We start from the raw sequence: 18302 nt of genomic DNA, 5'->3' as shown, positions 1-18302 counted from the left end.
ATATATATATATATATATATATATATATATATATATATATATATATAAAACAGACAATATCTATTAAATAACAGTAAAAAAACTATAAAATAACAGTTTCTGCTGGCAAAATTCAGCACATACCAACAGTTTATGAGCTTGAGTATACATAATTTATCATTTAGATCTTATAACCACTTGGTCTATACAGAGACACCCCGCCCCCCGCACCATATTGTACAAAGCAGGAAACTGAAACAAAGCAGTTTACATTGTTCCTCCTGTAATCCTGAAAGCATTCATATGAAATAGACCATGGGGTCACACAGAATTTACAATGATGGAACAATGAGTTGTCCAACTCCCTATGGACTTACACCCTGTTTTACTTTTCTTCATAGCATTTATTCCTAGTTATCATATATATCAATTTGTGTATTTGCTTGTCAGCCCCACTAGAGAATATGTACTCAATGAGGGGAGGGACTTTGTAAGTTATGTACTGCAGTGCTTTAAAACAACAAAATATTGCTACTTTGGAGTTTTTGTGGATCAGGAATTGGGAAGTAGCTTAGCTAAGTGATTCTAATTTAGGGTCTCAGAGGAGACTGTAGTCCACATGTCACCTAGGACTGCAGTCATCTAAAGGTTTGACTGGAGCTAAGATATCTACTTCAAAGACTGCTCATGTGGGCTGTTGACTGGAAGTCTTATTTCCTTACTGTGTAGGCCTTTCTTCATGCCACAGTGGCTGCTTTCCTTCAGAGTGAATGATTTAAGATCATAATAAGGCAGATGCCTTATATATATATGAATATTTTTGTGATACTATATTGAACCCAAAAGCACTCTTATCACTGAGCTACACTCCCCAGCCCTTTTATTTTATTTTTATTTTTTTAAAAATATTTATTCTTAAGTTTTAGATGGACACAATATCTTTATTTTACATTTATGTGGTGCTGAGGATCGAACCCAGTGCCTCATGTATGCTAGGCGAGCACTCTACCATTGAGCCACAACCCCAGCCCCCCTTTTTATTTTTATTTTGAAATAAGGTCTCACCAAGTTGCCTAAGCTGCCCTTGAATTTGTGATATTCTGTTCCAGTCCCCTAAGTATCTAGGATTACAGACATGAGCCTCTGTACCTGGCTCTAAAATATCTTAAAACCTAGCAAGGGAAGTGACATGTGTAAACTACTGTCATATTTCTATTGGTGACAGAGCAGTCCTGATACATTATGGGTGAGGGCTTCACAAGGGCATGAATAACCTGAAGGTAAGTTTTATTAAGGGCCATCTTAGAGGCTGGCTACCACAGGCACTATTTGTGTACTATTCTATTTCCAGCATCAAGAACAGTGCCTTGCATATGGTAGGTGCTTAGTAAATATTTGTTGAATAAGTGGGTAGATGTCTTTAGACTACTTATGAATTCAAAGTGTATTTTTAGGAAAAAAACATTCATGGAGCCATAAGTTGCTGGGGTGGGGATGGAAAATGATTGTCACATGTAAAGAGAAAGGGAATTTACTGTTTTTTGTTATATCTTTCCTTCAGATGTGGAAACATGAAGGCTTTTTTGCCCTCTATAAAGGATTTTGGCCAAACTGGCTTCGACTTGGACCATGGAACATCATTGTATCCTTTTCATACATGAGAATGAAAGCAGGTATTTCAAGATCCCAGATAATTCTAGGCTATGGGAAGGAAAATTTGATTATGAAAGTAAATAAGTAAGAAACTCAAGCATCCTAATGAAGACCATTGAAACTAAATATAGAGAACTAAATATAGGAACTAAATACAGAGAACTAAATATAGGAACTAAATATAGAGAAATAGCTTTTAATTGGAGGCTAATACAAACTAAAAGGGGTTGGAAATATCTACCAAACTTTCTTGTTTTCCTATTCCAATCAAAATGACTACAAACACAGACAATCTGGAAGGGACTATGAAGTTTTTAGAAGCCCTGATGGGAGATGCCCACAGGAAAGTTCATGCTGAGGTGGTCTGGGTTTCCTACTCCTAACTATAGGACTAAAATAGCTGGGAAATAATAACAGGACAGAATACATTCATAGAGTGAAGAAATCCACAAGAAATTTTCTTGTGGGTGAATTGCCCTCCTTTAGCTGTGCAGAGCCATGTATTGGGCACTGTGTGTGGTGCTTTGTGAATAGTCATGAGCACCACAGGGTTGAAAAGTAATTCCCTCCCTATGGGGTCTGTAGGCTGACAGAGATATTATGTCTTTCCTGAACTCTTTGAAATTCCTCTAATCACCTAATGTGTATAACAATTATTCTAGCATGAAATTATACATTGTCCTTGATGTTCTTGGATATTGTGTATGTTCTCTTTGTCCCTAAGTATATTAGGATTTTAATCTGTTTAATTCCTAAATGCCAGCAATCATAGTGGGCACATGGTAGGTACTCAGTACATCTTTGATTTGACAGGTATTGTTTTAAAAAAAAGACCTTTAAGCCAATGCATCTTAGAATAGCACAGACTAAGTACCTTAATTTAAGAGAATGCAATGCACAATTTTAAAACTGGATTTGGCTTTCATTATCAACTGAGAGATCTTCCATGACTTATTCCTCAGTTTTTTATTACATATGAGCAACTCAAGAGGCTTCAAATCTAAGAACTGAATATGTGTGAGCCTGGCTTTGCCAGCCTTTCTATTTTTTTTCTTTTTCCTTTTTCGTGTTATAATGTATTTTGACAAAGTTGTGTTTACTGAACCAATGGTCTCCCAAAGGCCTCCTGATGGAAGAAAAAAGGATGGTTCAAAGTTGTTTATGTGTTTGTGTTATCATGTTAACTTTTCCCTGAGAGGAGTGTTAACATTGAGACTCTGGCCCCAGATTGGTATCTTCTGTGAAGACGGATACTGATGGGTGACATTCAAAATGGCCTTCTTTTCAAATGTTGGTTAAATGTAGTTGCTTAGCCCCAGGTTTGGGCTAGAGCAGAAGGCATAGGCCAGGACAGTTACTGCTATGAATGTTATAGACCTTGGTTCTCATTAAAGTATTTACTGGCAAAATCACTTTGACTTTGTCTTTATTTACTATTTTCTATACTATTTTATGCCAACTCTTTTTTTATATCTTTATTTATTTTTATGTGGTGCTGAGGATTGAACCCAGTGCCTCACATATGTGAGGCAAGCATTCTACTGCTGAGCTATAGACCCAGCCCTCTTTATGCCAACTCTTTTAGTTACATTCTCTAGAAAGTGATAAAAAGAAGGTGAATATGAAATTGAGACTGTACTCTTTTTTTAATATTTATTTTTTAGTTGTAGTTGGACATAATACCTTTATTTTATTCACATATTTTTATGTGGTGCTGAGGATCGAACCCAGGGTCTTGCATGTGCAAGATGAGTGCTCTACCGCTAAGCCACTACCCCAGCCCCAAGAGACTGCACTCTTAAAGCACACATTTATGGGAATAGAATAAGTGTTTTGTGCTTTCCCACCGCTATTCATTGTCATAATGCCACTCACTGCTAAACACCAGGCAAGTAGCTATTTCCTAATCATGAATGAGGAAGCAAGTGGCTCATTTGGAAGTTCCTACAGATAAAATGCTAAAAGAGGCATTAATAGGGAAAAAGTTCTGGCTACTGTCTTGTAATACAACATTGCCTGGCGTATTGCAGTCACTCAAACATTGGTGGAATGAATAGTATAGGTCTTCATTTTTATTGTTCATTCTTTTTTTTTATTTTTGTAGTTGTAGACTGACAGTGTGCCTTTATTTTATTTGTTTCATTTTTATGTGGTGCTGGGGATCGAACCCAGTGCCTCACACATGCTAGGCAAGCATTCTACCACTGAGCTCCAGCCCCAGCCCTGTGGTTTTTAAGCTCACATTATGGTGGGAGAACAGATGTGTAAATAAGTAATTACAATAAATTCTGAGTACCATGTGAGGGATGAACAAAGTTCTATAGGAGCATGGAAGAGAAACAGCCACAGGGGATTTGCCACAGGTTCATAATTGAGGTGACATTTGAGCTGAGTCAAATGAAGATTAGATCTTACCGTGTTGATGAGGCATTATTCATTTTGACAAATGTTTAACATGTTTCTACAATTAGAAAATCATATAGAATGATTTAACTGCTGTCAAAATCCTCTCTCTCTCCTCTTCATCCTTCCCTCCTTCCTAGCCCCTGGCAGCCACTGAATATTTTTATTGTCTTCATGGTTTTATCTTTTCCAAAGTGTCATATAGTTGGAATCATATTGTGCCTTTTTCAAACTGGCTTCTTTCACTAAGTAATATGTATTTAATTTTCCTCCATGTCTTTTCATGTTTTGATAGCTCATTTCTTTTTAGTGCTGAATAATATTCCATTGTCTGTATATACCATGACATATTTATGTGTTCATCTACGGAAGGACATCATGGTTGCTTCCAAGTTCTGGCAATTATGAATAAAGATGCTCTAATCTTTTGTGTACATGTTTTTGTGTGGATATAAGTTTTCAGGTCACTTAGGTAAATACCAAGGAGCACAATTGGTGGATGTTATGATAAAAGTGTGTTTGTTTTATAAGAAACTGCCAAACTGTCTTCCAAAGTGGCTATATAATTTTGTATTCCCAGCAGCAGTGAACAGGAATTCCTGTGGATCTACCTCCTTCCTAGCCTTCAGTGTTGTCATTTTTTTGGGTTATAGCCCTTCTAGGAGATGAATAGTAGCATCTTGTTTATTTATTTTTATTTTTGATACTGGGAATTGAACCCAGAGGCATTTTACCACTGAGCTACATCTCAGCCCTTTTTAGTTGCCCTTTTTATTTTTTATTTTGAGACAAGTTCTGGCTAACTTACTGAGGCTGGCCTCAAACTTTTGATTCTTCTGCCTCAGCCTTCCCAGTCACTGGATTACAGGTGTGTGCTGCAGTACCTGGCTGTGGTTTTTTTTTTTTGTACTGGGGATTAAACCTGGGGCACTTAAACTACATCCCCAGCCCTTTTTAAACATTTTCTTTAGAGACAGGGTCTTGCTAAGTTGCTTAGAGCCTCACTAAGTTGCTGATGCTGGTTTGAACTTGCGATCCTCCTGACTCAGCTTCGTGAGCTGAGCCATTGGGGTTATAGGCATTTGCTGTTTATATTTATTTTTAAACACTTACTACATCTGTTAGATAACCAACTCAACCCCAGATAGATAAGCAGAAAGAAGGTAATTTTTTCCACATTGGCTGAACAAAAGTGTTCATATTGTTAGAAATGACTCTCATTCACATTAACTTAAATGTTCTTCCTTAAGAGAAACCTTCCAGGGGCTAAGCTCTAGGTTTCTGTCACTTGCTGATGAAAACAGTGTGAAACAGCTGAGATTGTGGCTCAGTGGTAGAGCACTTGCCTAGCACATGTGAGGCATTGGGTTCAATCCTCAGCACCACATAAAAATAAATAAATAAATAGATAGATATAAAGGTATTATAAAAAAGAGAGAAACCTTGCAGTGAATTTATCTACCCAATCTAAATAATTTTTCACACTATAATTTTTATATCGTATCACAATTTATATTGCATTTGTGTGATGATTTGATTAACATCTATATCTTCCATCAGTCTGTAAACTTCATAAGGAGAGAGATTATGTCGATTTTGTTGACTGCTGAATTTTCAGTACCCAGAACAGTTATATACACTCAGTAAATGTTTGTCAAATGAATAAATGAATTGATCTGTAGCCAAAGAATCAGATAAAATGCATTAAAATATCATAAAGGTTCAGCATATACTATGGGATTTAAATTGAATTAAAATTTGAATTACTAGATAGAATATTATATGATAAAGTTTACTTCAAGCCTGAGCCACTTGAAGGGCAGTATCATCTTGACTTTAAGTATTGTCTGTGTGCTAATGACTTCCAAGTGTCCATCCCCAGCCTATACCTCTCCCTGTATTCTCCATTCCATTGCTTACTCCACATCTCTGTTAGCGTCTGACAGGAACTACAGACTTAACAGGTACAAAACAAAATTTTTGACTTGCCCCATACAAAAACCCTTTTAGTGGCTCAGACCTTGAAGTAATCCTTTATTCTCACAACTCACATCCTGTACCCCAGCAAGATATATTTAAAGGGCTGAAATGATGATCAAAATCTGTAGGTTACAAGTTGAAAAAATCTTCACCCCCTGCTCTCCCAATGTTTTGAGTGGCTGGAGCATAAGATGACTCAGATAATAATAACTAAGCCAGGCAGAGTGGTGTATACCTATAGTCCCAGCTGTTCAGGAGGAGGCAGAAGCAGGAAGATTGCTTGAGCCCCAGGGGTTGGAGGCCAGTCTGGGCAATATGGTGAGACCCTATTTCAAGGGGAAAAAAACCCTAATATTCACATGACTTTTTATTTGCCAGGTACTGTTTTAATTATATTATTTATAAAACTGTCCAAATCCTTATCCCTTTAGAAAAGTACTGTTCTCATTTTTCAGATGAGATGATGAGGCTCAGAAAGGTGGAAATGATTTGCCCCTAGAAAGTGGCAGAGCCAGCATACTAACCCAGGTAATCTGGCTCATGAACCCATGCCTGTAGTTATTATAGAGGTGTACTGACTTAACCTTGTCTAGAGTGAAGAATTTATGGCAGTTGAGCACTAAAAAATATTGATTTCATTAATTCTCCTATCTTTATAGCACCCTTCTACCCCACCCTTCTTCCTCCTGTCTATGTGAGCACAGTTCACCAGGGGTAGCATAGTGGGGTTCAGAAAGAAGGTTCTTGCCCTCAGAGATGGCACAGCAAAGCAAAATGAACTTGTTTCTGTTGTACATTAGACCATTTGTTGAAGAACTTAGAATTATTGAATTTAGAATTCAAACTAGAATTATTGAACTTTGCTGAGAGCCATAGCCAAGTAGGAATGACGCATGGCTCTCAGCAGAACTTAGAATTCAAACACTAGTTTGAAATTTAGTTATTTGGACATGGGGCTAGACTTCTTGCTGTCTGTATTTTGTATTTTGTTATGCTTACAAATAATTTTACAGGACAAGTGATTAAGCTACTAAGAACATGATTGTAAATAATGTATATATATTTGGTACTATAGATTTAACCCAGGGGTACTTTATCACTGAGGTACATCCCTATCCCTTTTTGTGTTTTTATTTTTGAGACAGGGTGTCACTAAGGCCTAGGGCCTCATAAAGTTGTGAGGCTGGCTTTGAACTTGTGAAATTCCTGTTTCAGCCTCCCAAGCCACTGGGATTAAAGGTGTGTGCCACTGTGCCCAAACTGATTATAAATAATTCTTTATTTACTAAAGTATATCATTTAATGGAATTTTTAAAAAGCCTAGTCCTCAGATATTATATGTAAGTTAAAGTAATAAAATTGTCCCCCCCATATTTTCATGTCTTCTTAGTTAGAATGGCAATTCCACAATAATCTTAATTTCTAAATTTTCACTGTAAAGGATATTTGTCCTCTCTTTATTTACAATGTCTTAGCTGTGCTTACTCATTTAAACACTTTTCATGCATTCTTCCCTTTCCTGTTTGTTTAAGAAAAAAAAAAGCAACACAGGCTGGGGTTGTGGCTCAGCGGTAGAGTGCTCGGCTAGCACACATGAGGCACTAGGTTCAAACCTCAGCACCACATAAAGATAAAATAAAGATATTATGTCCACCTATAACTAAAAAATAAATATTAAAAAAACAACACATTATTATATTAAGATTACTAAGGGACCTGGAAATCTTAAAGTAGTGGTTGGGATTTTGGATAAGAAATGCTTGAATTAGGGGCTGGGGTTATGGCTCAGCAGTAGATTGCTCACCTCACATGTGCAAGGCCCTGGATTTGATCCTCAGCACCACATAAAAAATTTTTAAAAATTAATTAATTAATTAAAGATATTGTGTCCAACTACAAGTACAAAAAAATAAATAAAAGAAATGATTGAATTATGAGTCTGAGTCTGGTTTTTATATTTGAAATTAACTTGTGGCCATTCAGCTATAATTTATTGGTTACTCTGTCTTTTTTAACTACCTCTGAGATGATATGACATCCATTTGCTTTTCTATAGGAAATGTTTTTATAGTTGTTGAATGGCTCAATGAACAAATCTGCAAAAATACTACAGGTGATAAAATCACATTGAACAGTTTTGTAAGATAGCATGGCATTTTATTGGACCTATGACTATGTTATCTTTTTGTGTTAATCAGCTTTTAGTGCCCTAATGTCAACACAATTGAGACAGAGCTGGAACTGATATGGATCTATTATGATAAATGAGAAATAAGATTAAATCATGGGATTGTTGGACAACATATACCAATAAGAACAAACCTAAACAGGTGCAGAGACCTCATCAGGCTCTTGGCCCCACATGCTCTTAGTCCCTCCAGTGCTGAGGAGCAAATAAATCCTGCCTGCCCTGTGCTGTAAAAGGGGTTTTGAAAAAACAGGAACTGCTTTGTGCATTAAAACAGAGTCTTAGACTCTTAGCAGCTGCATCGGTCGTTTCTAGGATTCCTCATGAGAGGGCTCTTTGAGCCCAGTGGCTGATTATGGTCCTAACAGCTTGTAAATCCAGTGAACATATGGCTGGGTAGTAGCATGTTAAGCTCTCATGTACTTTACCCAGCCATGGTTATCCATTAGGTGAGAGCACATCTTTCCCTGTGAGCAAACTGAGAGACTATGGCTTTAAGGCTTCAGTTGCATCAAGAACTATATCCTGGCCCTTGTATAAATGTTTTATTCCCACACCCTCTTAGCATTTTATGGTATTGCACAAAGTAACTGCCTGAGAAAAATTTAAGAGTCAAAACACTGAAATATCACGCTGTGCTATATTGATGATGGAGTTGCACCCTGAGGTGCTTTCTTAAACTACTGTGCTCTATTAGTCCAGACTTCTGAATTTGCAGGAGGAAGATTAATCCTAGTGGTGGAACATCAAAAGGTTTCCTTTTGTTAACAACAACAACAACAACAACAGGAACAACAAAAGTTAACTCCCTTGGTATGGTTTATGCTTTCAGGAATTCATGAGCCTTATTTCTTTGATAGTCATATCAATGTGGTCTGTTCATTTATGGTTCACTTATGACTCCTCTTAGCAGATCTCCCAGGGAAACATAAATGCTCCTTGATCTAGTAATACTGCTTTGGAAAACTTATCCTTAGAGAATCAAAGAGAGACATGTCGGATTTATACACAGAGTGTTTATAGTGATATTATAACAATGAAAAATTGGAAATACCCTACATTAAACACAACTATAGGAAAATGGGTAAAATATTACATACTTGTACACTTATTGTTTAGGATTTTAAGGAAAAAGGGCTAATGTTTTTCTGAGCACTGACAATGTGCTATAATTTACTAGGCATTTTCACACATATTATCTAAGTTAATCCTCACTATAACAACATAAGGTAGGCATTATTACCCAATTAACAGTTGAGGAATCTAGTTCTGAGAATTTAAACAACTGAATCATGATTTGAACATTTGTCTGTTGGACTTCAAAGCCTGTGATTTTTTTCTTGCACATACTGACCCTCAGGGAGAGCAGAATTTTGTTATTTGGATTGATCACCTAACCTTCTGTTTCTGCTATTCTCCTGTAGCTTTAGAGAAATCTTTAAAATTTTATTTTAATTGGCAGATAACAATTATACATAATCATGGGGTACAATATGATGTTTTGATATATATTTACAATGTGGAATACTTAAATCAGGCTAATTAAGTAAATTACACTCACCTTTGCTTGTGTTGTATTAGCAAGATCTAGCCTTTGCAGCAAGGCCAGGAACTAAACTTTGAACCACCAATAAAGAGGGCATTGGCTTGAACTTGCTTTCAATTTTGTCCAAAATCCATATCATTATTTGTATTTCTGTCTAGTTTCCAATAACTCATAAACCAATCCAAGAGTGTGTTAGCAAAACTGTTATTTGCTGGATGCTCAGCACTTCAAGGGATATTGGGTTCCATCATCTACTCAAGAGCCAAAATCTTCAGTTGTAGGAGCATAAAGATTTTTTGGTGAGAGCAAGCATGTTCTCCTCTGGGCTAGAGTGGTAAACAGAACAACTGCAAAAGAATTTACCAAAGGAGGACTAATGTGTAAGAAACCCACCATTAGATAGTGAAGATAAGGAGTGTGGAAATTTCAAGAGTACAGAAACTCAGAGTCGTGAGTATTTTCCTCTGAATGGCTGATGAAAGAAAACTGGGAGTTTATCTAAAATTAGAGGGGAATTAAGAAAACCCAAGTGCAAAGCATCATGATGTGGTGACATCTTTTTGAGAGAATGATGGCTAGGTTCTATACAGTTTATGAATATCATAATTTGAGTTTTTAATGAAAAATTTCAAGGGCCTCTTGAAATTAGCACATTAGGTTATCATTTTAGAGATATTGGAGGATTATCCTTCCAGGGTTGCTTCAACACCAAATCCCAAATATATTAGTCTACATCATTTTAGTTTCTTGTTGCCCTCTTTTGTTCTCAACTCACTAACTTTCTGAGGAGATAACTCAGTTTAAGGCCTTGTGAACTAAACTTTCTAAGAATCCACTGTGGAGACCAGGAGGTTGAGGAATGAATTACAGGGAACTTAGGAAGGCAGAGTGTGGTTTCAGAGTGTCATTCTGTCCTTGAATTTTCCTGCCACGGCTTCCCAGAGGTAGCCTGAGCAAAATTCCCAGCTGCCAATTGTCATTTTATACCCCACAGAAAAAAGAATGAGGTACCTGCTCCTCAGCTGGCCTCCTCTACCATTTTGGTGGCATCTTCTTGTGTGACTGAGTTTCTTAGGAAAATGCAACTTTGGGAGTAACTGGATGAAAGTGTATCTCTGGGGGTCAAAGTGGGTCCAGGCTGGAAAGCTTGGCTGTGTCTGCCTTGGTATCTACCTCTTTTCCCTCTTTTCCTTTCCAGTGCCTCAGAATTTGTGTTTGAGCATTGTTATCAGTAAGTATCTATAAGTTACATATGAGACAACTGGGGGAAAGGAGCACCAGAGAGTTAAGGTGGTGGTGGATTGGGTGACATAGTAGCAGAAATAATCACAAAATAGGCTGTTTCCCAAATAATACAATTTAAATTCCATGAAGTGTGGGGAAAGACAAGCTTTAGACTCTAATTCAAGTTCCTATGTTTTATGCAAACTCACTATGTAAAATCCCTGATTTATATTAAAGAAGGTAGGAGGTACAAGAACTCCTCACTTACCAACTAAAAAAAACCCCTTATTTCTGTAGTTCTGTGCTGTCTAGTATGGGAGCCATTAGCCACATAGAGCTGTTAAGCATTTGAAGTATGATTAGTTTGAATTCAGATAATCTGTAAGAGTAAAATACACACTAGATTTCAAAGACTTAGTGTGAAAAAAGTAGTAATTTTTAATATTGATTACATGTTGAAGTGATAATACTTTGTATATATTGCATTAAATAAAACATTAACAAAAATGTTTAAGGAGATGGAAATGTTAATTATTCTGATTTGATCATTACATATACATGTGTATTGAAATATCACACTCTACTCCATAAACATGTACAATTAGAATAATAATTTAAAATTAAAGCTTGAGATGTTAAAGAACATTAACATTAATTTTGTCAGTTTCCTTTTTAACATGGCTACTAGAACATTAAAAACTGTTATGTGGCTTGCATTATATTTCTGTTGGACAGTATTGCTCTGATATGTTCAAAAATAAGATTTGTTATACAAACAGCTTTGTAGCAGTACATTTCTTGCTTTAAATAAGTATACTATACAGGAGACAGGCCTGTTTCAAAAGAAGGACAGGGAGGAATGGAGATTTGCAGATGGAAAAACTGGTTATAGAAGAAAATCAGGACCCTGTCCCAGTTGCCTCTCATTCTGGGGGTGAAGGGATGTGGAAGGTGGGGTGGTCAGTCATCTGAGGCAACTTTTATCATTCCCTTAGCTCCACGTGATCTCTTAGCTGGGGTCCAGAATCAGGAGAGGAAGGGCACTTTGAAACTTCTCCTTCCTTACCATCTTAGCCATCAAGCTCTGAGTTGGAGACAGTGATGATGTGACAGGAATTTTCCCTGGGCCTCTCTGAACCACCATTCCTGGTTGTGAGAAGGCAGAGGAGTGAGGTGAGCCCCTTCTTCACTCCCAGGGCCATGTGGTAGAGCTGCAGCCGCACCTCCTTCTGCCAATAGGCATAGATGAGTGGGTTGAGCAGGGAGTTGCCTACACCAAGCAGCCACAGGTACTGTTCCAGCACTTTGTAGAGGTAGCACTCCTGGCAGGCCACCTGCACAATGCTAGTGACAAGAAAGGGGGACCAGGACAGAGTGAAGCTCCCGATGAGAACAGACACAGTGCGGACAGCCTTGAAGTCACTTGCATACCGCGGGGGCCGGTAAGCTCCCGCCAAAGCTCCTGCATGCTCCATCTTTTGAATCTGCTGTCTATGCATGGAGGCAATCTTGAGCATGTCGCAGTAGAAGAAGACAAAGAGGAGCATGGCTGGGAAGAAGCCAGCACAGGAGAGGGTCAGCACAAACCTTGGATGAAACACAGCAAAGAAGGTGCAGGGCCCTTGGTAGGTGGTTTGCTGGAATATGGAGACTCCGAGTGGGAGGAAGCCAACAAGGTAAGACAATAACCATAGCCCAGCAATGCAGGCCCCAGCCACAAGCCCACTCATGATCTGAAAGTAGCGGAGGGGCTTTTTAATGGCAAGGTACCTGTCAAAGGCAATCAACATGACTGTGAGAACAGAGGCAGCTGCAGAAGAAGTGACAAATGCCATTCGAAGGCTGCACAGGGTCTTCTGTGTGGTCTGAGCAGAGCTGGAGAGCTGGTCTGCAACTAGGCCAGAGATAGCCACGCCGATCAAAGTGTCAGCCACAGCTAGATTCAAGGTGAAGCATAGACCAACACCATCATTCTTGTGGATTGACAGCAGCACAGCCACAGCTACTAGTGCATTAGTAGCAATGATAAGGAAGGCCAGAATAGCAAGGATCACTCCAAATGAGAAAGATGACTCCATGTCTTGATGTGGCTTGACTTCCACTTACCAAGGCATGCTGGCTTTCCAGCTCAAATTCTCATGGCTCAGATGAGGAGGATCTGTGGGCTCAGAGCCATAACACAATTCTGGTCATCACTGGCAGTTCAGGCTGGTAGCTTGCCAATCTTTGAGATCTTGATGTCATTAAAAATCATTCACTCTCTCTCTTTTAAAAGTCCTCAGCCTTCTGCCTCTCCAGCTTTCTGAAAGCAGCAATCCCGGTGCAGACCTCCCCCTGAGCCCTGAGATAGTCCCTCCCCCTCCAACAACCAAGTTACTAGACAACTACCAAGTACCTGGCACATGCTGTCTCTCCAGGCCCTCTCCCTTCATTGATGCTTCAAAGGCTTTGGAGGGATGGGTGCATTCATCAGTTCTCTTCTCTGACAGGAGATATAATTGACTCTAATCACACTTTTTCTTCCTCCATAGCTTGTTATTAAATTTCCACTTCTTTTATTCCTAAGGCTCAAGTGCCAGCTTAATAACTAATCTCAGCTTAATTAAGCATTTGCTTAATAAATAATTCTCAGTTACTATTATGACTGCCTTTAATCAAGCAAGATGATCATAATCAGTTGAAGTGGGCTGATTGCTGTTTGAGGGGCCCAGCATCCTTTCAGGAGTGTTACCACACTTTGAAACTGTTTCTTATCTTTTGCTTTCTAGTACCTCAGATACTAATTCATTCAAATAGAGCATGCTGTTTCCATGTATCTTGCTTCTTGGAACTCAATTCGTTGAGAACTCAGGACAGGAAATAGAAGGCAAAGAATTGTTAATATTGTCATTCGGTTTAGAACAGAGCCCATTCCCCATCTCAAGCTGCTGTCTCTTTGGTCTATTCATTGGGAACTGTTTCACACCATGGCAGACTGAGTAGTGACTAGAAGGTTTGCCTTTCTTCATCCTGTAGGTCTGAGTTTATCTGTGAAAATCAAGGTGGGCTTCATTCAATAAAGAGTATGCTCAATATTTTTTAAAGTAAGACTCATTTATTTTTTTTAAGAGAGAGAGAGAGAGAGAGAGAGAGAGAGAGAATGAATTTTAATATTTATTTTTTAGTTTTGGGCGGACACAATATTTTTTTGTTTGTATGTGGTGCTGAGGATCGAACCCGGGCTGCACGCATGCCAGGCGAGCGCGCTACCGCTTGAGCCACATCCCCAGCCCCTATGCTCAATTTTTGATAGTGGAATTTTCCAGGGGAAAAGCTTGTGGGGATTAGGCCAAAGGGCAGCAATGTTGCTGAAGCAGGTGAGGTGGGTGCAGGGAAGGTGGCTGTGAAAGTGACTCCAATTTAGGTTGTATATTCATTTGCTTGGGTACATTTGAACTAACCTTTTGCCTGCTACTCTCATCTTGGATACCAAGAAGAGAGGGGTGGGGATAAGAGTGGTTAGAAGCTTATTTACTCAATTCAGGTGAGAGCACAAATGGGAAAGGTTAGTGTTTTAAGTGAGAGAGTGGAGAGCAAGGTACAGAGGTGGAGGCAAATATTATATTCCGGGATGTTTGACAGTCTGAAAGGGCCTTTGGTGACGTCTGTTCTACAAAGGCTCAGAAAAGCTGTGTCATGAGAACTTGATATTCCATTTGCCAGTGTGGGAACAGTTCTTATTCTTTTGGTACATGCATTTAGGAGGTTGATTTCAGTGCTGATGAGCTTTCTCCAGATCCCAACTGTGCTCCAATCTTATAAATACAAATTGAGTTTTGGATTTGGAACATACTTAATACAGTATGTTTTTTCTTTGACTTCCAAAAATAAATAAGTAAATTTTATTTAAAAAACAAAAAACAAGGGGCTGGGGATGTGGCTCAAGTGGTAGCGCGCTCGCCTGGCATGCGTGCGGCCTGGGTTCGATCCTCAGCACCACATACAAACAAAGATGTTGTGTCTGCCGAAAACTAAAAAATAAACATTAAAAAATTCTCTCTCTCTCTCTCTCTCTCTCTCTCTCTTTAAAAAAAAAACAAACAACAACAAAAAAAAAAAACAAGAGACTCCTCCAGCACCAAGCAGCATGAAGTACTCATGACTCATGGCTATCTATGAGGAGGTGAGCATGTTGGGCTTCCAGGAGTTCAATCAGGCTGTGGAGTAGCACCTTGGCAAGACCATTTTCACTTATTACTTTAGGGGTAATAAGGACACCAAAGGGAAAAGCTGGTGTCCAAACTGCATGCAGGTGGAACCAGTTGTTTGAGGGGGAAGATTCAAATAATAACTTCAGAAAACAACTGAAAGTAACTGCAGTGTCTACACTAATTAAATATGGAATGCCTCAAAAACTTGTAGAATCTGAGTGTCTTTAGACTAATCTTGTAGAGATGCTGTTCTCTGAAGACTAAAATTTAACGATGGCAATAGTGTCTTGATTTCCTAGTTTGCTCTAATATAAAAGAAACTACATATTTGAATTCATTTTGGCAATAAGTAAATGATCATGTGAAAATTATGTTATATTTAAATAATAAAGAATGCTTTTTAAAATAAAAATAACAAATTTGGGGGGCCTATCCTCAAGTTTCAGATATAGTAGGTCTGGGGTGGGTCCATGAAACTGAATTCCTAACATATTTCTATCTTCTGTTGCTGCTGGCTAAGGGACCACACTTTGAGAACCACTGCTCTGATGCCATGGTTCTTAACCTTGGCTGTGCATTAGGATCACTTGAGAGCTCCAAAGCATACTGTTTAGGTCACATAGTAAGAAATTCCAATATAAATTTGTCTGGGGTGTGACCTGTGCATCTGGAGTTTTATCAGGCAATTCTGATATTTAGTTGGGGATAAGAACCACTGTCCAGTAGCAAAAACACAGACTCTGGGATCAAAATGCCTTGGGTCCATATCTCTGTGAATTTGGTTGGGCAGATGAGTTTATCTTTCTGATATTCCTTTGGTTTTCTCATGTGTATTGTGGGAATAATAATACCTAAATAACAGGATTGAGGATGGCAAAATAAAGTATCATGAATGTGACAAGGCTTCATAAACTGTAGAATGTTATACAGATATTATTACTATCTTTAGCCTTTGTTAACCAAGTTAATATACTGTTAATCAAAGTGTACCTGAATGTTAATCAAAATATTAATCAAAGTGTATATTAGTGATTACACAATCAAATCATGTACCAGAAGCAGTGGTATGACAGGAGAGCTTCGTACAAATGTAGAAACTCAGGCCTTGAACAAGATCTGAAGCAGATTCTGAGTTTTAACAAGATCTTCAAATGATCTGTGCACACACTAAAGTTGTCCTTTCTCTCTCCTATTTGCAGGTTCCTGCTTATATTAGTTCCCTTTTGCTGCTGTAACACACTACCACAAACTTAATGGCTTATAACAACACAAATATATTATCTTACTCTTCTCAAGGGCAGAAGTCCAAAATGGGCCTTAGAGGGCTAAAATCAAGGCATCAGCAGGAATGTGTTCCTTTAGGAGGCACTAGGAGATGATCTGTGTCCTTGCCTTTTTTAGCTTCTAGAAGCTGCCCACATTCCTTGGCTCTTGGACACATCACTCAGAGCTCTGTTTCCATAGTTAATCTCCTTCTCTGACTGACCCCTCTCAATTCTCTTTGTAAGGAATTCTGTGATTACATTGGACCTGCCTGGAAAAACCAGGATAACCTTCTCATGTCACGATCTTTAATTTAGTTGTACCTACAAAGACTCTTTTGCCATGTAATGTCACATATTTTTAGGTTCCAAGGATTATAACATGGACATTTTTTGTGGGGGTATTATTCTACCCACCACATTGGTATTCTCTGCTGCCTTGATCTCTTTCTCCTTCATCCATCTACAGATGTTCTCTCAGTCTGCCCTTCTTTGCTCATACCCTAAATCTTTTCTTTTCTTTCAGCCATTAAAATTTTCCTGTTTTCTGTTTTGTCTTTTTAGAAACCCACAAACTGATTCAAATTAATCTAGGCAGTCTTGAATGATCTATCATTGGACATATGCAAGCAGAAGCTGAATGCCCATCTGTCAGGAGGGTTTTAGAATTTCTACAGCAGTGCAAAACATTGTTATTACCATTGATTTGTCTTTTAGTCCCTAAACAACCTCCTTTGAAGTTCCGTGGCAAGCATTCCTCTCTCTGATCTTACTCCCATCTTTCTTACCTACCCTGACCTCTGTGTTCCCTTTGTTTTTCTCACTTCCTTTCCGACACCAACACAAGATCTTAGCTGTGTGTCCTAGGGGTATGTCCATACTGTGAGGTCAAGGCCATAGGGAATGTGGCTGTTCCTGGGAGGTTGGTGGCTGATCCTTACAGTCCTGCCTCATTGGAGTAGGCTAGGGGTTCTTGGGATCTTCAGAGTGAAACATCTACAAGACAAACAAAAGGGTTGAGAATGATAAGAAAGGTAGAAGAGTAGAGAGATTATTTTCTGGTCAAACTATCTCACTATGAGTGCATTAAAGGTTACTAATCATGGGTGTCACAAAGGATATATCAGGGCACATCAACCACCCTGAGGGCATGGGACCCAGGAGCAGAGATTTCAGCAGGAAAGGTAGTGGGGGAGAAGGCAGGTTTCAACATGAGAGCCCACTATCAGAGCCAGTCCCCTGGAGGGAAGCTCTAGAAATGTACCCAGGATAAGCCACACCTGATTCCTTGTGGTACATAGGGCAGCTGTCTGCCTGCAATAATTTAGCTGTATCTTGCCCATATCTCTTCCTGAATCGCTGGGCTGGTATATACATGACTATGAAATGTCATGCAGCAGTATGAAAAGATTGGGAAAGGCTTATATCTACTGACATAGACTTCCAAGACATATTATTGATTGACAAATTAGGTCACAAATAAATATATAGAGCTTGGGTCCATTTATGAAAAAAACTCTCCAACTCCAAATATACACATGTAAAATGCCTAGAATGCATAGGAAGGGAAATTGTTAACAAAGAGGAAGTAACTGAGGAGTGGGATTGGTAGGAAATGAAGAGTCATGATTTACTTTGAATACTTTTGATGTTTATTTTTATTCATCATTGATACATAGTATTTCTTCAGTATACATACATCATATGATATATCCCTTCATCCACAAGTTCACAAATTTATATGCATATGATCTACTTTCAATCACTTCCTGTGTCAGAACACACATATTTCTCCATGTTTTTTCTCTACTCGCTTTTTTTCTGCAATTCTTAATACACCTTTATACCAAAATTTTTCATATCTCTGATTGTATATA

At 38.5% G+C, this 18302-nt stretch overlaps 2 protein-coding genes and 1 pseudogene across 5 annotated transcripts in view; 2 read left to right on the top strand and 1 right to left on the bottom strand.

Annotated features, from left to right (window-relative positions):
• Slc25a14 (solute carrier family 25 member 14) overlaps window positions 1-3044 on the top strand; it is a 35201-nt gene extending 32157 nt beyond the window's left edge. For 3 of the 4 annotated variants that reach the window (XM_015498485.2, XM_048797069.1, XM_015498486.2), the window contains 2 exons: window positions 1541-1621; window positions 2595-3044. In XM_015498485.2, coding sequence (XP_015353971.1) covers window positions 1541-1621; window positions 2595-2636 — 123 coding nt within the window. In that variant the 3' untranslated portion in view covers window positions 2637-3044. The other variant, XM_048797068.1, reaches the window with a different exon arrangement.
• Window positions 3045-11509: 8465 nt separating this feature from the next.
• On the bottom strand, window positions 11510-13265 carry Gpr119 (G protein-coupled receptor 119). The gene has a single exon (XM_015498567.2). The coding sequence runs from the start codon at window positions 13049-13051 to the stop codon at window positions 12044-12046; it is 1008 nt and encodes a 335-aa protein (XP_015354053.1). The 5' UTR covers window positions 13052-13265; the 3' UTR covers window positions 11510-12043.
• A 1852-nt stretch (window positions 13266-15117) lies between these two features.
• On the top strand, window positions 15118-15427 carry LOC107153062 (annotated as a pseudogene).
• Window positions 15428-18302: the final 2875 nt, after the last annotated feature.

The sequence above is a fragment of the Marmota marmota genome, unplaced genomic scaffold (genome assembly GCF_001458135.2).
Source record: "Marmota marmota marmota unplaced genomic scaffold, marMar, whole genome shotgun sequence".
Classification (NCBI taxonomy): domain Eukaryota; kingdom Metazoa; phylum Chordata; class Mammalia; order Rodentia; family Sciuridae; genus Marmota; species Marmota marmota.
Note: the sequence above shows the minus strand (reverse complement) of the source record. Positions and strands in the feature narration are given on the sequence as shown.

What these genes read in the sequence shown, in the direction of transcription:
- Gpr119 (XM_015498567.2), bottom strand. Translation starts at nt 13,051, where the DNA reads ATGGAGTCATCTTTCTCATTTGGAGTGATCCTTGCTATTCTGGCCTTC.